Below are 18,009 nucleotides of genomic sequence, written 5' to 3'. Positions count from 1 at the left end.
TGAATCAGGTGCCAAAACCAACAAATCACAAATTACTATGAAATTAACTGCAACCTCTGGATGGTTCAACAAAGAATCAAACTGGTTTCTGTACACCATCACGGTTTACCGATACACTGGCATCTTTGCTCTTTTGCTGTGAGCTGACAGTAATTATTTTAGAGAAAGAAAAAGAAAGTGTGGAATTAGTAACGCAGATGCTGAAAGGCAAGTGGCAAGACTCTACAAGAAGAATGCCTCAAAAAATGCTACTTTGTTCCCATTTCTACTGGCACCTATTCCCCAAGGTAAAAGGCCAGAATGACCAAAGCCAACTTAATAGTAGTGTGCAGAATGTCAGCCGACAAACAACATAAAAACAAGTCACGTTTTGTTATCTGTGGTCACGTTCTTCAGGGTTAGTCCAGTAACTCAAGACTTTACATTCTTCTGTCTTTATTTGTTTATTTTAATTAAACATGTAATGGTTAATAAACAGACATAGTCCAGAGTTAGTAGGTTGGTATTATAACATTTATTAAAATAATGCTATGGGTTAATAGAAACAGCAAAGAACCAAAGAATTAAAATGCAAGCTATGTAAAAACCCAACTAAAACCCAAATATGTCTAATGTATTCATCCAGTAGCTAACTAAAAGCCCAAGAAAGACAACACTCCCAATATAATAAAGTACTGCAAAACAATTGGCAATTTTTCAGTTATCAAAATTGTGGGTTTTGCATTTTGTATCCTTTTTTCTCAATCAGGAAAAAAATTCTTTTGAATGTTATATAACATACATATAAAACAAGATAGAAAAATACATTATAAACTTGTAACAATGGCTGTAAATACATTATCTTACATGTTTCTCATAGGCAATAGGTTGGTTATGGTACATACATAGCATGAAACTACTAAGATAATAAAGAATAGACAAATACATGTCATCTGTACGGTTACATACAAGCGACACTCCCATCTACCCACTCTAAAAAAATTACATAATACTGTCAGAAAGAAGTCTTAAAACTACTTATTTTAATAAAGAAAAAGTCATTAAAGAATGATAATACTGAGAACCAAGGCATTCAGAGATTTCAAAAGTCATGCTTTTTTTTTTTTTAAGTTGATCCAAAATTTTGTCAACTAAGTTTTCAGAAGCTTGTTCAGAGCAAACATTACTTTCACATGTCACACATCTATTTCATACACTTCCCCTCCCCCCCAGTAAAAGACCTTTGATAAACATCTAAAATGTCCAGGTTTTATCATAGTTGAGATGAAACTGGATCAAATACTGGTATTGTTTTAGCAAATCTCTCTTCAAATGTTCGAGTGTCGCAAGTTTATTCAACCAACCAACCAAAATAAAATCAAAATGGCACAGCATATACTGTAAGTAAAATCAACACAACTGTATGTGTAACAGGAAGACAAAGCCGGTGGCACAATAAACAAAAAGCTAGCTGAATACGAAAGGATGAATGTCTATTGCATAGTAAATAAACTGATAATTATTTCCAGGTGAGACAAGATGTTAAATGAGGTCACCATGCAGGTGCTTAAAAATGTAAGCCCTCTTAGCTTACTATTGACCTTTCACTTGGAAGCTGTGAAGATTTGTAGGAGGAGAATAAGTTGACAAGAGGGGAATAAAGTTATCACCTGATATTTGCCAAGTTTAGTACTGAGTCCCATGCGAAGTAATACTTAATGTTTTCAGAATTGAATACTGTGCGTTCAACAGCTTCAGCTCTTGCAATTGCCCAGCTATACGAAGCTCATGTGGAAATACAGGTTAAAAATAAAGTATAGCTGGACTTCAAACAATTAGCTGATGTCCCTCTCCTGCTTATCTTATGAAGAAAAGCCAGCAGGCAGATCTAACAGTAGTCAAAGAAGAGCTGAAAAATAAATAACTTGCATGCTGTTTGCCACTGCAGGAGCTGCTTGTGAAAACCAGGGACACGCTCAGACTGTAACTGAAAACTAGCTGAGCATTTTCAATTTAATTATCCACAGAATATCAGTTTTCTGGGTGATGCCGAAGCCTACTATATTTGATGTACATTTACTCCAATGAAAATCAGGAAAACTACTCTCCATCCCTGAACAAAAATGACATACTTCCAGCTCTACAAACGTTTGCCAGCTCATAGTCTCATTTAGCATGAGACAGTCTGTATCACAAAACCCTTTGGTTTACATTGCACAAGAACGGCATTTGCTGTGATTTAAAAAGTAGAGTGGTTGAAATAATGATGGGCTGGTTTGACAAAACCGTAGCAAATGTTTTACATAATGAGATTTTGGCAAAGTCACATCACACTAGTATGGCAAAAATCAGGTAATTAATGTGGTCAACTCATCATCTGTCTTTCCTCACAGCTTCTTTCACATACTGGGCGACTGAGTGGCATGCAGTAACTTGTCTGAGGGAGAAGCTGATTATACAAGACATTTGACTAAATGACCATGAAGAAAATAAGGCACTTCCTTTTCTTTAGACTTATTCCAATACTTAAAAAATAAAAAAGAAAGACTAAAAGGCTCTTTTGGTCTTTTGTTTCTTGACAACCACCAGAAAAAATCATTTAATGAAATAAAGGGTTTCTTTGTTCTTTTTTTCTTTTTTTATAACACTTGAAAGTATAAAATGCTACATTTCCAAAAATATATTTTTTTTCTGCACCAGCACCCTTGTATAGTAAAAGTATCTACTTTTTTGTTCATTTTGTTTCAATGCACTACACTTTATCTACAATTTCATTACATGTATACAGCAAATAGGCAAGCATGGCTTTTACATCCTTAATGAAATTTTTTCTATACAGGGAGGTTTAAAAAAAATATTTGAACAGTTTGCCCAGTAATGTGACACATAATGCATGTACCTTGTTCTCATGTAATCTTCTGAGGAGATTAAAATATGGTTAAAATAATTTAAACTCAGACTTTGCTTCAATAGTGTTGCTGTTTTGTTCTCTGCATTAACATAGTTCTGGAAAATCATCGTAATCTGCATTTCATGGCACACTTTCCTTTAAAACGTCCAATTTGGCAGGCAATAGAAAAAAGGCTGCATCTGCCCTTTGAGGGCATCGGTAGTGACTAAACAGCGTATCAAATTTTGAATACTTTTTGGAATCCCTTCCCCAATGACTTCCCTGACCAAAGGTTCATGCATGATGCATCATCACACAGTACATTCAGAGAGAGCTTTGACTTCTTTTTTTTTTTTTTTTTTTTTGAAAAGAAAAATATTCCTAGAAGTCTCTCACAGTAACTGCCTCTGTCATCGGGTAGTTAAGGGACATCTGCCTCCATCTCGTGCGAGGCCTCCTTACCGTTCGCTTGGGGCGGGACACTAGAGGATGATCAGTGCGGAGGGATGAGTTGGACCTTATTGCTTTACTACTATTCAGTGCAGGTTCTAGAACCACTTTCACCCAAACAGGAGAACAACAAAAAGCGGAGTTGGAGGACAACAATTTCTTTGTCTGTTTTGTTAGATGGTAAGACGAACGGACAAGTGCCCCCGCTCGCTGCACTGAAGACAGGCAAGCAAAGGCGTTTACCAGTTAACTGATCAGCAGGCAGGCATGGTCAGGTCATCATTGGGTGAAGAGTTCAGAGGTCAGAAGGTCATAGGTTAGTTGCCGGTGGCGGCTGGGTGGTTAGAAACAAAAAAAAAAACAAAACAAAAAAAAGAAAGAAAAGATAGAGAAGAGATTAGTTCCAGCTAGTGACGGCTTAATGACAACATGAAAACTAATCACAACTAATAACAAAACCAAGCATGTTTAATTCTGACATACTGATCGACACCATCTACAGAATGCAATAAAATCATGACAGCCCTCCATCATGATTTGGACACGTGAAGGAGAAGCCCGCTCCCACAAAACCGGTTAACAAGGAGAAATAGAGATAAAATACAACTAACGACTAATGGTTAGTAGCAGTCGATGAAGGAAATTGGAAAACAAAAAACGATGAACAGTTTTGGAACTGGGTAGAAGATTTCTGGAACAACAGTCAGTGCACAGCATCAGTATCTGACTGCTATTAAGCATTAGTACCTCCCCAGGTGCAAGCATTAAAGCAACTATTAATGATGGATGTGATTATTAATAACTGGTTGTTAAAAGAATGGAGTCATCTAAGGAATTCTGAACTTAGAGAAACAATTTGGTTCAACAAACTATGGGCCAAACAAAGGGTTTTTGTTCCATAAATTTTTTATTGCCTTTCATTTATTCTATTTACAAACAACATGGAATTTCTTGGCCTCATGATACAAAGCAATACTAAACTGTAGTCTAGCAACGTAGGCATCATCGTGGGAACCAGGAAAACGCTCAGCCTGCTACTTTAGCCAGCATTTTCCCATTCGAAATACTATTTTACACATATAGGACACTTATAAAATGCACTTGCATGTAAACACTGTAAAAGTCCTGCCATTTTAAAGTCTATACTTAAAAAGCTCTAAGTACATCAAAAAATAGAGAAAATATCTAATTGATACTAATAAGGCATTTTAAAACTACAAACAGCTCTCTTTATTCATTTTCAAAGCTAATACTCTGCAAATACAATAAAATCTGACATTTCATATACATTCCTGCTTTATATTTTTATATTTTAAAAGAAGCCACCTGTAAATACTATTTTCTTTTGCGAAAAAAGAAACAAAACAAAAACAAACCCAAAAAACAAAACAAAACAAAAAATAAAACCCAAAACCACAAACAAATTACAGTAAAACATAAAAAAGTTCTCAAGTGGAAAGTTATCATTCCCAATGTTCTTGAGCTGTTCCTTCTTTAATCATTCTCTCACATTCTCCTTCACCAAACTTGGTCCACTTAACAGTAGTATGATTTTTTTTTATATATATTTTTTTAAGACTCATTCAACAGCTTAATTATAGCTAATAAATTCTGAGGTTGAGAAAGTTTTTGTACTGTTGCCATTTTGACTAAGGCAGAGGAAATGAAAGTGAGAAAGGTATTCAGTGCAAAGTCAGATTTGTGCCATTACATAAAATGAAGTCCAGTAGGTGTAATATTCACAGATAGCATTGATTTAGCAATCTTTCTCGTGGGCTGATTTACTTTCACATCATAAAAATGGCCTATCATTTAGGATACAGTTCACAACACTACGAAAAAATTACTACTGTAATGTAAATGAGACCACATGCTCCCTGAATTTTTTCAGAATCATGCTAAGTGGGATTTGTTTAAATTAAAACGGCTGTTTCAAAAATAAGCAAAAATAAAAATAAATATTTTATGTGGCACAATCTCACCACTTTACAGGTATACTAGAAACACAGACTCTTAAAGCATTTTGATACTGATTACAATTTTGATTAAATGGTATTAAAATTTATATATAAATTATGTGACAGTTGGTTTGGATAAAACATTCAAGAAAATTCTCAGCATTAATATTTCTTGTGGAGTTTATAATCAAAGCAAGCTACCTTTTAAAAATACCAGTACACCTGTGATACATCCTCTGCCAAGTCTCTGGCCTTCTACAGTACACACAGGTTTGTCAACTGTGCAACACCATTTACAGTTTATTACAATTAAATCAGTCAGTCTCTCTGTTATATGCATCAAATTCAATTTTGTATTATTTATAAACTGGGGTTTTATTCTGAGTTAAAATGAGCTATATTTTTCAACCCTTCACCAATTCTAAATGCTTAGTTGCAAGAGTAAAACATTTACATGTTTGGGCATTCTTGCTTTAAATGCAGTGCTTATCTCTAAAAAAAAAAAAAAGAAAACAAAAACCTATGCAAAGAATAAAAACCTACTTAAAAAGTGAATGCAGTAGTACTACAAAGTCATCTCAAAGTCAATTTAGAATTTAAAAAAAAACTTTAGACCCAATGAATGCGAATATAGATTTAGTGACATTTAACTAGATAAAAAAAAAGTTTCTGCATTGAAAAAAAAGTATTTCGGTTTGCTGACATTGTTTTTCATGGCTATAGTTATGGAAGTATGTTGGTGACAGAACAACTAAATAGGTGAATATGGTAAATACTGATAGCATTTTAATTCTACAACATAATTTTAACACATTAAAAGAAACTGTTTCATTGCTGAACAAAGTTCTCTTCCAAACCTTTTGTGAAACTCTTAAATCTGTGCAGTGATAATCTAGGATTTCAAATTCAAAATACAATGAAGTACAGTTGTAAAATTAACTTTGTGTAAGTTTCTTAATACATACTGTGATTATTTAGATAAGACTTTTAAAATAATGTTCTCCTGAAATACCAGCATGGTTTTCATGCTAAAAGAGAGAGGTATCCATGATTTACTCCACAGGAGATAAGCCATGTGTATTTATTTATTTACTTAAGACAGTGGGCTTCCAATATGGCTAGATATGAACACTGAATTACTAGAAAATGGCTGTATTTTAAAAGAAGGTGAAATTATACCAATTATTCATTTCAATTACTTATAAGTGATCCAGATGAAACATCTAGGCCCTTCCAAAATATTTAAAATCTATGTTGAGTAAACACTACAATGATGAACTTAAACTACAAATTGGTATTCCTGCCACCCCCCACACCCCCATGCTTTATCAGTGTATTTACTAGTTGTACCGGGCAAATATCTAATTAAACAAAAAGGTAGTCTCACCTGTCACCTGACACTACCACTGCAGATCATTAGCAAAAACTGATTTTTGCAATATCAGGTCAAACTTTCGAAGAGAACCAAATCCTTATGACTCATTACTCCTGACAGAGATAGGTTTTAATCTTTTTTCTATTTCCATTTTTTCTTCTTTTCCTCTTTGTGTTTGTTTTTTTTTTTTTTGTAAACATGGGCTATGACCTTATTCTGATTATACCCTGTTGCCCATTGAAGATTTCTTAAGAAATGAGAACAAGCCAATGGGCTGTAAATAGCATGCAGTGATATAAAAGAAGAAGCAATCTTCTAGAAAACTTAAGTAGTGTCTTGTTATCAGCTTTACACTTTCTGTAAAGCATAAGATCCTTACATATGAAAGATAAAAGTGTTACATGAATACTGCAAATATCCAGGAGGGTTCTTTTTACTGTATTGACTGAAATCTATATTGTTTCTTGTAGTTAACTTATGGGAGGTTGTGAGAAGTGAAGTGTAGTCAATGTTAGGAGATGTCAAATCTGTCACCTGAATTTGACTTTTGAATATTACAATATCATGGAAGCCTGCACAACACTGATTTTGATGAGAGCAGAATAATAATACTTGGCACAAAACGCTTTGCATCCTCAAAGCCTTGTACAAAATAAGAACCCCCACAACACCCCTGTGAGGTAGGGAAGTATTACTCGCCTTAATTTACAGATGGGAAAACATACACAGATTAAATGACTTGCCGAAACCCACAGTGAGTCAGCAGCAGGGATGGGACAAGAATTCAGCCCACACACTGCTTCCTAGCCAATGTCAATAAACCGAAAATATCACTTTTCTCAATAAGCTTAAATACTTCATTCAGGGGTCCAAAGGCATTACACTTGAGGAACAGGAGAAAAATGAAGATTTACTTTCCATTCAAGGGTTAAAGAGAGATGCCCAAATATTGGATGTCATCTCACCAACAGGACTTCAAAAGTTGCTTCTCCTTCAGGTTACACATTTTAGCAGCAAAAGGCAAATACCAAGAAAAAGATATTGGCAAAAAGCCAAAACACCCTCCCTTCCCCCACCTTTAGTAATTCAAACTCAAACAACTTTTGAAGTATTATCTTCACAGCCCTTACCCTTCTGAATTCAGTCAGGTATCTGAGAACATGCATCCTCCTCATAATATACAGTACAGTGGCTCAAAAGTTTATTGGAAAAAAAGGAATCTAAATCTTCAGATTTCTCCAGACACAGACAGGAGGCATTTATTCCTTTACTTCTTTCTCATTAAGCAACCATCCATTCATTTTATTTTGCAACACCAATCTGATATTTCCACACCAATTAAAAGAACAAATTGGGGGGGGGGGGGGGGGGGGGGCGGACACGACCAAAATTAATTATTGCAGCACTGAATTCATAGTGTTTCCTGATGCAGATGGAGCTTTAAATAGTTTTAAAAAGGGAATCAGTTATAGCGTTTATATTAAATAGATCACAAAGTTTATATATTTACTTGAGCTGGGAAAGCCAAGTTTACAAAATGTTTTTAAAACTGCAAGCATTCCCAAAGCTCTAAAATATTAACTACTCAGATTTTTGAGAAAAATAATGAATGGGTCAAAATATGGTATTTGGTTAACCAGCTGTGGTGTTGCAAATCTCATGTACACTCAAAGCACTTCTTACAAACAAGAACTGCAGAACTAAACTAACCTCGGTCTGCGGTCACAATCCTTTGGTAAGGATGGACACGCATATCGTGCCTTCGAACTTTAGTAGCCACCGCACCTAGTTAAATTGCAATTACCAAGACAAAGTTAGAAAACATTCAAAGAAAACATTAACAGCAGGTTTATCAAAATGGATTTAAATGATCATTAACTACAAAAGTTCATTTTAAGAAAAGCAACAAGTTAAGGCACAGTAGTTTCAAATCTTAATCTTAAAAAGAAGTTTATCTGTGCAGATTAATATTGCATTTATTTTAAACATCCTGGCCTTAACCTGTTTAATCCATTCATTTACAATCCCAAAATTACAGTATTTCATGAAATCTATTAGACCCAAGCACATTTAAGCTTTACTAGTCACATATTCACTGAAGTGCCTTTCTTGCAGCAGGACTATTTTAAATAATGCCATCTTTTAATACTGACAATTATTTGCTAACCTTAAGATCACTTCCAGTTCTACCACAAAAAAAAAGTTTTAAAGCAATTCTTCAAGCCTACAGATTGTGATTTTAAACTTTAAGTCAATAAGTATGAACTGCAATGAATTAGGTGATTAGTAAAGCAAACACTATATAGAACACTTAGCAGTCAGTATACTACTATACACTCATAAATTACAGCTACTCTGTAATAATAGGAGCTAATCCAAATTAATAGCACTATTTTATTTTAAATCTATGTGCAAAAAAGTGCAAGTAAGTCACTGACTGCTAGGCCAAGCTTTTTTCAAGGCTGCTGAAACTAAGCATTTGTTAAAATTCAGATCTGATGAAGGATCAGTTAAGACCGTTCTTGAATTCTTAGCCTTTCGTTGGGAAAGCCATACCTGAAGATAAAAGGAAGGGAATTAAAAGTTAGTCACCAACTAAAATTTGATCCCAACACCAATATCCCCAAAAATACTGATAGGGATGCATTTCTCTGCCATTTTTAACAGGATTATTTTAAGACATCTTAAAGGTCCACCACAAAAATGGACAGAATATAGCATACTATTAATGAGAATGAGTGTATTATGAAATAAAACTCAATGAAAAACTGATTTAATGCAATTAACTCTATACAACTGCTCAGATAATAGAGCAGATGTATTAAGAGTTATTGATTCTATGCTACTTAAGTGGGAGCGTGGTCTTTTTTTTTTTTCCCCGCTCCCTTTTCCTTTTTTACATAAGATTATTTGGTGACATCTGTTTTGGGCAATACACCTGTGCTCTCACAGCTAAGCCCAAAAGAATGCAATGGTTTCAGATGCCATTTTAGGAGTAATTTTCCACTCCTCTCTCTTTATAGAAAATCCTGCGAGAAATCAAAGTTCCCTGTGTCGTATTAAATTATTACTATGGAATGATGTATTTGTTTACTTGCTATTAACTGAATTCAGGAGAGGGCTTTGCCACTAACCAGCAACTGATAGCTACCATGACGATGCCTGTAACTGTGACTTTAGCCCAGAATGTATTGCAAGTGGACTTGCAGACAGGAGGTGGAGGAGCTGAGGAGAACATTTACGTGTTCGTGGGAAATTAATAAATGATGACATTATCATACGCTCACTGGGTTTTGGCTATGGGGTAATGGACAACAACCGTAAGCTGCTCACAGACAGACCTATCTGGATACTTTTGATTCACTAATCCTGAAAGGCAGAAATCTGAAATACATTTTCTTTTTTACTGTATAATGTGGGAACATGCACAGATACAGATAACAAGTATTTGTCATGTAAGTGAAATACTGATCTTTTGCAATACTTTCAACAAAATATTGACTTCGAACCTTATTGTCCGGTGTTCATTAGAGATGTTTAAAATTTGTGTAAATCAATAACTGCCACTGAACAAACTAAGATCAAAGTCCTGTAAAATCAACATTATGCAGCACCAAGGTCATATGCAATTCAGAACAAGCTGAAGAGAAAAGATTATTTAGATTCTGTAGAGTGTAGGGAAGGAAGAAACTATTGGAACCGCTTGTTCCATATTGACCAGTAAACTGAATTGTCACGGCTGCTTTATCATTCTCGCCTTCACACAGCAAGTCAATGGTCTGAAATAGTAGGAATGATGGACATTTCAATCCAACGTATATAAAAGAAGACATCAGTAAAGTTGCTAATTGTATCATCCTTTGGTCAGAACTTAGTTTGCTTTATATTCATTCACTGAAATTATTTTCTGCTTACAAAATTATTTACAGCTTTCTGGTACTGAGGAGAGATTTATCAGTTGTGTACTAAATAAAGAAGGAAAATACCCCAATAAATTGAAAAAAGACCTTTCCATTCTCTCCAGTTTTGCTACTAAAAAGGTATAGCAAAATAGGAAGTTCTCTCTTCCGAAGATTACTGGTAATTAATTTATGTTGAAGAGAGCACAAAGAAATCTGGTATTTATAGGAGCCCAAATGACATATAACAGATGTCAAATTCTATTTGGTTTTTTTTCCCTTGCCTATGTATCCACCATCTAGTGTCATACAAACATTAAGATTTTGTTTTCAGTAATCTTATTAATATACTAACCACACATTTAATAACGTAAAACATGTTAAAATCTTTAAGAGTTACACCATTTGAGCAGTTTTCCTAGGCAGTTTCGGTATACCTGAGGTAAGATTGTTGCTTCAAATTTTTCTTTGAGCCCCATGACCTCTACCTTGCAAATATCACAAAAGCATAAGCAATATCTTCTCCAGTCATCCGCGTACAAAGATCTTACCTAATACACCACTAGGTTCAATAGGATACTCAAGGATTGATGTAGCTGGTGCCAGCGTGTAGGGGTATTCATATGGTGTGTAAATTAAACCAGCTTCGGGTCCAGGTGGAACTATTGCAGCGGTGGGATGAGGAGTTCCGTTTGGCATGACAGCGGTTTGTATTTGTCTGATCAAAGGCATTATGGTAGGGCCAGCTGGCGTAGGAGTACGCAGGGCAGCTGGTGGGAGAACAGGCGCAGGCCCAGTAATAATCCTTGGAGCCTGGGCTGTTGCTGCAAGAGAAAAGGCAAGGGCTGCTACAGTAAGCAAAGAAATTCAGAGGAAAGTATGGAGATAGCAGTACAAAACGTGGAAAGAATGGGAAAAAAAGGGGAAAAGTAGGAAAGAAGAAAAATAAAAGGAAATCATTAGTACATGCGCTGATCACACAGTGCCAAAGCACACCATTCAAATGCAAACAGCTTTCCATTTTCCAGTGTGATTAAGTATGAACATGCAAAATAAAAAAGCCATTGTAAAACAGTGAGGTAGATTTCTCAAACAGGTTACACAGCACAAAAGCTCCATTTAGACCACATTTCTTCATTTTTGCTATCAAGACTGCATGAGACTGAGATGCATGCAGGAGATACAAGGAAAATACTGTCATAATCAAATACAGAGTACAAAATTTAGTGCAACTATAGAGTCCACAGATACTCAGTTATGTAGAGCTGCCGTATGAGTCTACAGTTTTTATACATCTTAAAATTGTATTTAAACATATACGCAATTCCAGTTTCCAGGATCAGTGAAGTTAAAGATGACCTAGAAACACAATGCATCTCCTCTCCTACTCTAGCATGAATAAAACAGACTCAGAAGTGATTTCCATATCGCATTCCCCAAAACAAAATACTTTCTTTGTATTAGAAGTTCACTATGGTCTTGCTTAAGTTAAAGAAAAGACGTACTTTTTTTTTCTTTTTTAAATGGTGCTAGCATATTTCATTAAGTGTTATTTGAAGCCTGTTGGCACACAAGATGAACAACTTCTTAAACGGTAACACATCAGCTGGTAACAGTCAATCTTAAAGGGTTATAGTTTATAGATTTCTATGCACTACTGTTGATGTACATTGATTTAATTAAGTTACAAGTGGTCTGAAAAGAGAAATGTGGGGGAAGTTTTTCAGATAGAGACTGTTGTGTTTTTTTAATTATTTTTAAACAAAAGTGCTCAGACTTAATGTATAATTAAAAAAAAAAACCTCAAACATTTTCATTTCCTTTCTTAAACAGAAATAAACCAGTATGGCTTCTACATCTTCAAGTCTTCAGTATTACCAAAAAGTGAATATTAGTGTGGACATCTCTAGTCAAAAAATGAAGAGAAAAAAAAAAAATCCATCTTCCCACTTGCACTGACACAATAGACCAATGGGAATACATCAGACAAAGAAATTGCTCAGATTAATATAAAGGTTTCTGTGCAACAGTTTGCGTCAATTTAAGCTAATCTGAAAGCTATTTTACTCATAAATTTGCAATAATTTAGACACTAAAATATATTTAAAACTGATCTAGCTTTAAATATTACGGCGTTCATTAGGATTGAAAGATTTACCACTACCATTGTAGTGGTAAAAGTCCTTGCTTACATCTCTTTTCAAATCAGAATAATTACACTGGTGTAAGCACTCTCAAATTGACCTAACTGCATTCCAACCTTTAAACATATTCAACATTGAAATGGTAACTGTGGGGAGAAACAAATTTGCAAATATCAGTAGGCCCTTAGTGAAAAGACTGATTTAACTGTGCTTACATTTGACATCTGTATCACAGCTACAGCAAAAATTTACTTTGGAACAGTATCAGCAACTACATTTCCAGGAGGAGAAATTAGCTTTTCAACTAGAGAAAATAATTTGTATCACACATAATAGGCATATGCTCTCATTAGTAGGTGTATGTAATTAATTTTCAAGTGTAAACCTGTGCATACATGCGTCTGCAAAAGCATTCTCACACGAATGTAATGGAAGAAATCATAAAAATGGCTCATTACATCACTGATCCCTGTGAACTCAGCTGTGAAATCAGTTGATGAATTGTTGGAGAAACATAACATTGGGGGGACACATGCAAGCAAGATGAAAGGAAGGAATATAATACAGAAAAATGTATTCACAGTATCCTGAACATCTGTAACATTTTCAAATTAAATCTCTAAAAATAAAATTGAAAAGCAGTCCATTGTCCTTTATAGGTATTAAGGAAAAAATTATTGTAAAATAGAAAATTATGGCTTAAGGGTTGAATTTTTTTAAACTGTATTTTTGTCAATATTTCAACCCAGACATACTGTCTGAAAAAAGGGAGGGGGAGGCAGGACACAGACCAAACAAAAAAACCCCAAAACTGACATAACTTATCTCCAGATGATCTTCTGCAACGGCTACCTACTGTTCTGTTGGTTTTTTATGGCCTTCCATTCTCCAACACAGTTGCTACTGTACATTTGCCAAAAAGTAGCTTTACAAATCAAAACCTGCAAACATTACTATGGCATTGACCCTCGAGCTCATGACATGCTTACGTGATTTGATGTTGGCATCTCTGTAGGTGCCATTCAGAATTGCAAGCTCCATCAGCTGCATCTTTTTAAGGCTGTCTTCTCCTTCTGCCTGCATGTGAAAAGATGGGAAGTCAGTCAGTCTTATTAATTCACTAGTGCACAAGATCTAAGGGACCTAGAATAAAATGCCTTCAAGTTTTAACTACTCAAAATACCTGCTTACCATTAGTCACGAAACCAGTAAGCTTTGTCAACTAATCCTTAAAATTAAGTGCAAGTTGCCTGTTGTCTATCATTAAGTGGTGTTGATAAATATCTTAGAAGAGTTTTGAAAAAGGCTCATACCATAAATTATAAAAATAGGATTAAGTGTAAGTTGTGTTTGATAGAAATTGTTTAAAGACTTTTTTTCTGAAGTTTTAGTAAACGTTTTCATGTACACCTAAAGGGATCTTTTAAAAAATTCTATTATTGGGTTGGAGGAAGAATAGACACCACAAATTTTAAGCGACTTCAAATTATTGTAACTTGCTCCGCTGTAGTTGATACTGACTACTTCCGGGGGCAGAGATGGCACCAAAAAATAAACAACAAACTTGAGTAGCTTTCCAAATAGGACATCAACAACTGCTGTAAGGCAGAATTCATAATCCTGGCACATGTAGAAGTATTCTGATTAGGATATAACTACTATTTACACAGTATACATTATTCTTGTTTTGGCTTCAATATAAATTACTCCCCTGAAGTTATCTACTCCATTGGTACCCTTCAGCTTGCATAAATATTATGCAGTATTCAGTAAAAAAAAGCTTACTTTTTCAGTTACTAACAAAAATATTTCTAATTAGTACAATTTTAGTTTTAAGACGAGACATCTTCTGATCTGTCTTTCCAGGAATACTACCATTTGTAGTCTACATCCTATCAACCAGAAAACAAGATTATGATATAGGAAACCCAAGAGAGATGGTCAGCGTCCACTTTAATGTTAAGTTACCACCTTGCTTCTTGTATTGAATGCCACTGCTGAAATTCTCAGTCAGATGGAAAAGAGGGCAGCTTCAGTGTCAGCTCCACTGCATTCTTCCTTTGCTAAACAGAGTTTCTTATATTTTCACTTATCATGTCTATTTACACAGTGTTTTCCAGATATTTGGAACAGCATTTTCCAAGTTAATGGGAACCTGGATAATAACATACTGTGCCATCCATTCTAAAAATCTTGAAGTCTGATTTCAGAGAAAATTGTTCACCTGTCTTAAACTACAACTCTTACAGATGGTTTGAACTAGGACTTCCAAGAGCATGAGTGATTACAAAAAAAAAACAGAATTAAAAGCCACAAAGAATAGCAATCACCACCAATAACCAAAAAAATTCTATTAAATAACTTTGTGTCCATTACAGCACTGCACTGGTAAAACATTGTCTCAAACTAGTTAAGAGTTAACAGGTTTATCTACACGCAGTGTTCCAAATGTATAGGGCAATATTTTTTCAGACTAGTTTGCAGCAAAATATTGTTATACATACTTTACTCCCAAACTAAGAGAATTAATTTACTGAATTACAAGACAAAAGAAGTTTTAAAATTGTATTTAAGGAAATACAGTACTTAGTGTGAGGTATGCTCAAGGACCACTACCCCTTGCAATGGAAACTTCAACATCTGATTTTTATCAACAACTTAAAATCAACATGGGTCAACACTAAATTACTTTCAGATGTCAGAAATGAAAGTCCTAACTGTAATACTGAGGACTTGCATAAACACAAAGATTACACACAGTAACAATTTATGTTGTTGTAAAGCATTCAGAATATACTGAAAGTTAGACATTTTCTTTGTATATTAAATACTGTGTGACAGACCAAGCTAACACTAATATTGAAAAAGTAAATACACATTCAATTACCATTTTATCTACAAATTAATTGTACAGTTAAGTACTGTACTATCCAGAAACCTCAGACACTATGGTCATTAAAATGAGACTCTCTGGAATACAAAATGTACTGATTATAGCATGTTTAATATGACATACTCAGAGTAGTCTTACAATTTAAATGCAAAAGAAATTTTTTTTTTAGAAACTATTATTCCATTGCATCTTTGCTGGTAAATTACCTAGACAATCATTATGCAATAAAACCAATTCCAAATCTATCTGCCTATCCAGAGCTTACAAATTCTTGTCATTCTGGATAAACCTTAAGTAATTTATTTTAGCAATAAAGATTTTTAACACATTGATTCCTCTTTTCCCCTCCCTCCATAATGGTTATACTTTGTTATTGGCTTTTTGCTTGGGTTCATTTATTTATTTGAAAGCGTATAACAAAAAAACCTCCTCACAATGTCAGCTGCATCTCCCATATAGTTCCATTAATGTTACTAAAATTGCTCACTTCCTCCAAATAAGAGTTCAGGTGATTGATCTGACACCATTAATGAGTCTCAGTAAATGCTGAATCTTACTTGCTGAATTCCACTTGCTAGGATAATTTTAGTAACTCTAATCCCAGATTTTGCACCACAGTGAATATTTCCCAAATGTAACTATTTATAGGATAATAATTTTAAGACAGAAAACATTTTTTCCCTTCTGACATCTCCAAAAGGAGGAGTTATAACAACTTAAAAGCAATAAAAAACAGACAAAGTGATCATTCTTACTTTGGATCTTTAACATTTGGATCTTACTTTGGATCTTTAACGTTTTCTATAACGTTTCCACTATGCTTCCTATGAGAAAAGATGTTGCAATTATCTAGGTTTTACAAAGTATGTTTACAAAAATAATAATGGACTTCAGCATACAAAGCAGACCAAGTCCTTAACTTTTATTTTTGAGATTTACTTCTCTGAAGTACTGCTCAGCAGTTGATAAACTTTTGTTCTTTTAAACAGACTCCAAAACATAGTTTAAAACTTTTCCTTCAAGACTGTATCAGTGATAATTCACAGATGTGGACTTGCATTACTAGACACTAACACCATCTTTCAACTTCTGTTTTTTTGTTCTTCAAAGCATTTATTAGATAGAGAGAAAAAAACCCAACCCAAACAAAAAAACCCCGCACTTTAAAAACATCTTTAATGCTGACCACAATGGCATCATTCCGACTCCTCCCAGAAGATGGCACTGTTTATTATACAATACTATCTCCTCAAGACATGGGTGCTTAGCGCTATTTGCACCACCCTACTAGTACTGCTCAAAATCCGGCTACCCCCTCACACCTTAAACTTGCAACAGCCGCTTGCCACATCTCTTCAAGGCGTAAGTCACAGAAGCGGTCAGGACCCTTTCAGCTATGCTGTCACGTCCTTCATTCTCTGGCATCGAGCTCCCCGCTTGAACATCGTTCACCAACAGCCAAACCCTCAAATTTCCAAGAGCTGGGATAAAGCAATGGGCACATGTTTTTGCCTGCCCTATCCTCCCTCTCCCTTGCTGACAGATGATCAAATGAGGCACACCGATGCAATCTATCTATCTTAGCTCCAGGCATTTCTGCAGGCACTCTCTGTTAAAGCAAAGAGAGGTTGCATCAGGGATACAAAGGCAATCTCTAAAGGGACAGTACATTACCTGTACAATAGCTACAACAAAGCTCAGTCATTTGTACCAAGAGGAAGCTACTTTGAGCAAACATCAATAAGGTCACTTACAGCCAGATTTGCATTACTAAATTGAAGCTCAAGCGATTGACTCAAACCTCTCATCCTTTTAAATCTCCAGTGATTTCCTTGTATTTCTCATGTACAATATAACATGCAGATTAAGAAAAAACCTTAAGTGGCATCTTGAAACATAATTCTTTAAATGTAAGCACTTGCAATTGCTCACTGAATACAAATACTGAAGAGATGCAAGCAGTAAATCCTAACAAAGCCAACTGTGCACAGACAACAGCGGTTACCGTTTTGTGAACACGCGACCAGTGCTCCTCACAGTAGCTCAGCTCTACTTGGGCTAGCAATAAAAAGACCTGAAGGAGACCAAATGCTAGTGACCACTATAATTTTAAGTAACTTGTTTCCTAATCTTTATCAGAGTAGGATTAATAGCCACAAGGTCCAAAACACTAGTAACAACTACAAGTGCCACCTACAAGAAGTCTCTGGGGAAACACTTCCCAAAATAAAACAATTTCAAATGAAATACACAACACCGACCATACTGATGCCCATTTAAAACCACAATTCTGTCTTCTACACTGGGCCATACTGTCTGTTTCAAAAAAAAATGAGGAATGCAATTATGCAATAAACTGCTATTAGTAAGAGCTTGTTTCATGTCATGAAATAGGAAGCTCAGATAAAGCACTCCATTTAA

General features: G+C 35.0%; 1 protein-coding gene across 21 annotated transcripts in view; it reads right to left on the bottom strand.

The window, feature by feature from the left end:
* Positions 1-495: 495 nt before the first annotated feature.
* Positions 496-18,009, bottom strand: part of QKI (QKI, KH domain containing RNA binding) — a 165,804-nt gene continuing 148,290 nt past the window's right edge. For 6 of the 21 annotated variants that reach the window (XM_075146293.1, XM_075146295.1, XM_075146298.1 and 3 more), the window contains 4 exons: positions 13,685-13,772; positions 11,103-11,399; positions 8,363-8,437; positions 496-3,653 (listed from right to left, as the gene is read on the bottom strand). In XM_075146293.1, the coding sequence (XP_075002394.1) occupies positions 3,637-3,653; positions 8,363-8,437; positions 11,103-11,399; positions 13,685-13,772 (477 nt within the window). In that variant the 3' untranslated portion in view covers positions 496-3,636. Of the gene's footprint in view, positions 3,654-8,362; positions 9,209-11,091; positions 11,400-13,684; positions 13,773-18,009 lie in introns of those variants that run through there. The other 15 variants (XM_075146296.1, XM_075146313.1, XM_075146300.1 and 12 more) reach the window with 7 other exon arrangements.

Source organism: Calonectris borealis, chromosome 3, assembly GCF_964195595.1.
Source record: "Calonectris borealis chromosome 3, bCalBor7.hap1.2, whole genome shotgun sequence".
NCBI classification, from domain to species: domain Eukaryota; kingdom Metazoa; phylum Chordata; class Aves; order Procellariiformes; family Procellariidae; genus Calonectris; species Calonectris borealis.
The sequence above is the reverse complement of the archived record's forward strand: the minus strand, read 5'-3'. Positions and strand labels throughout refer to the sequence as shown.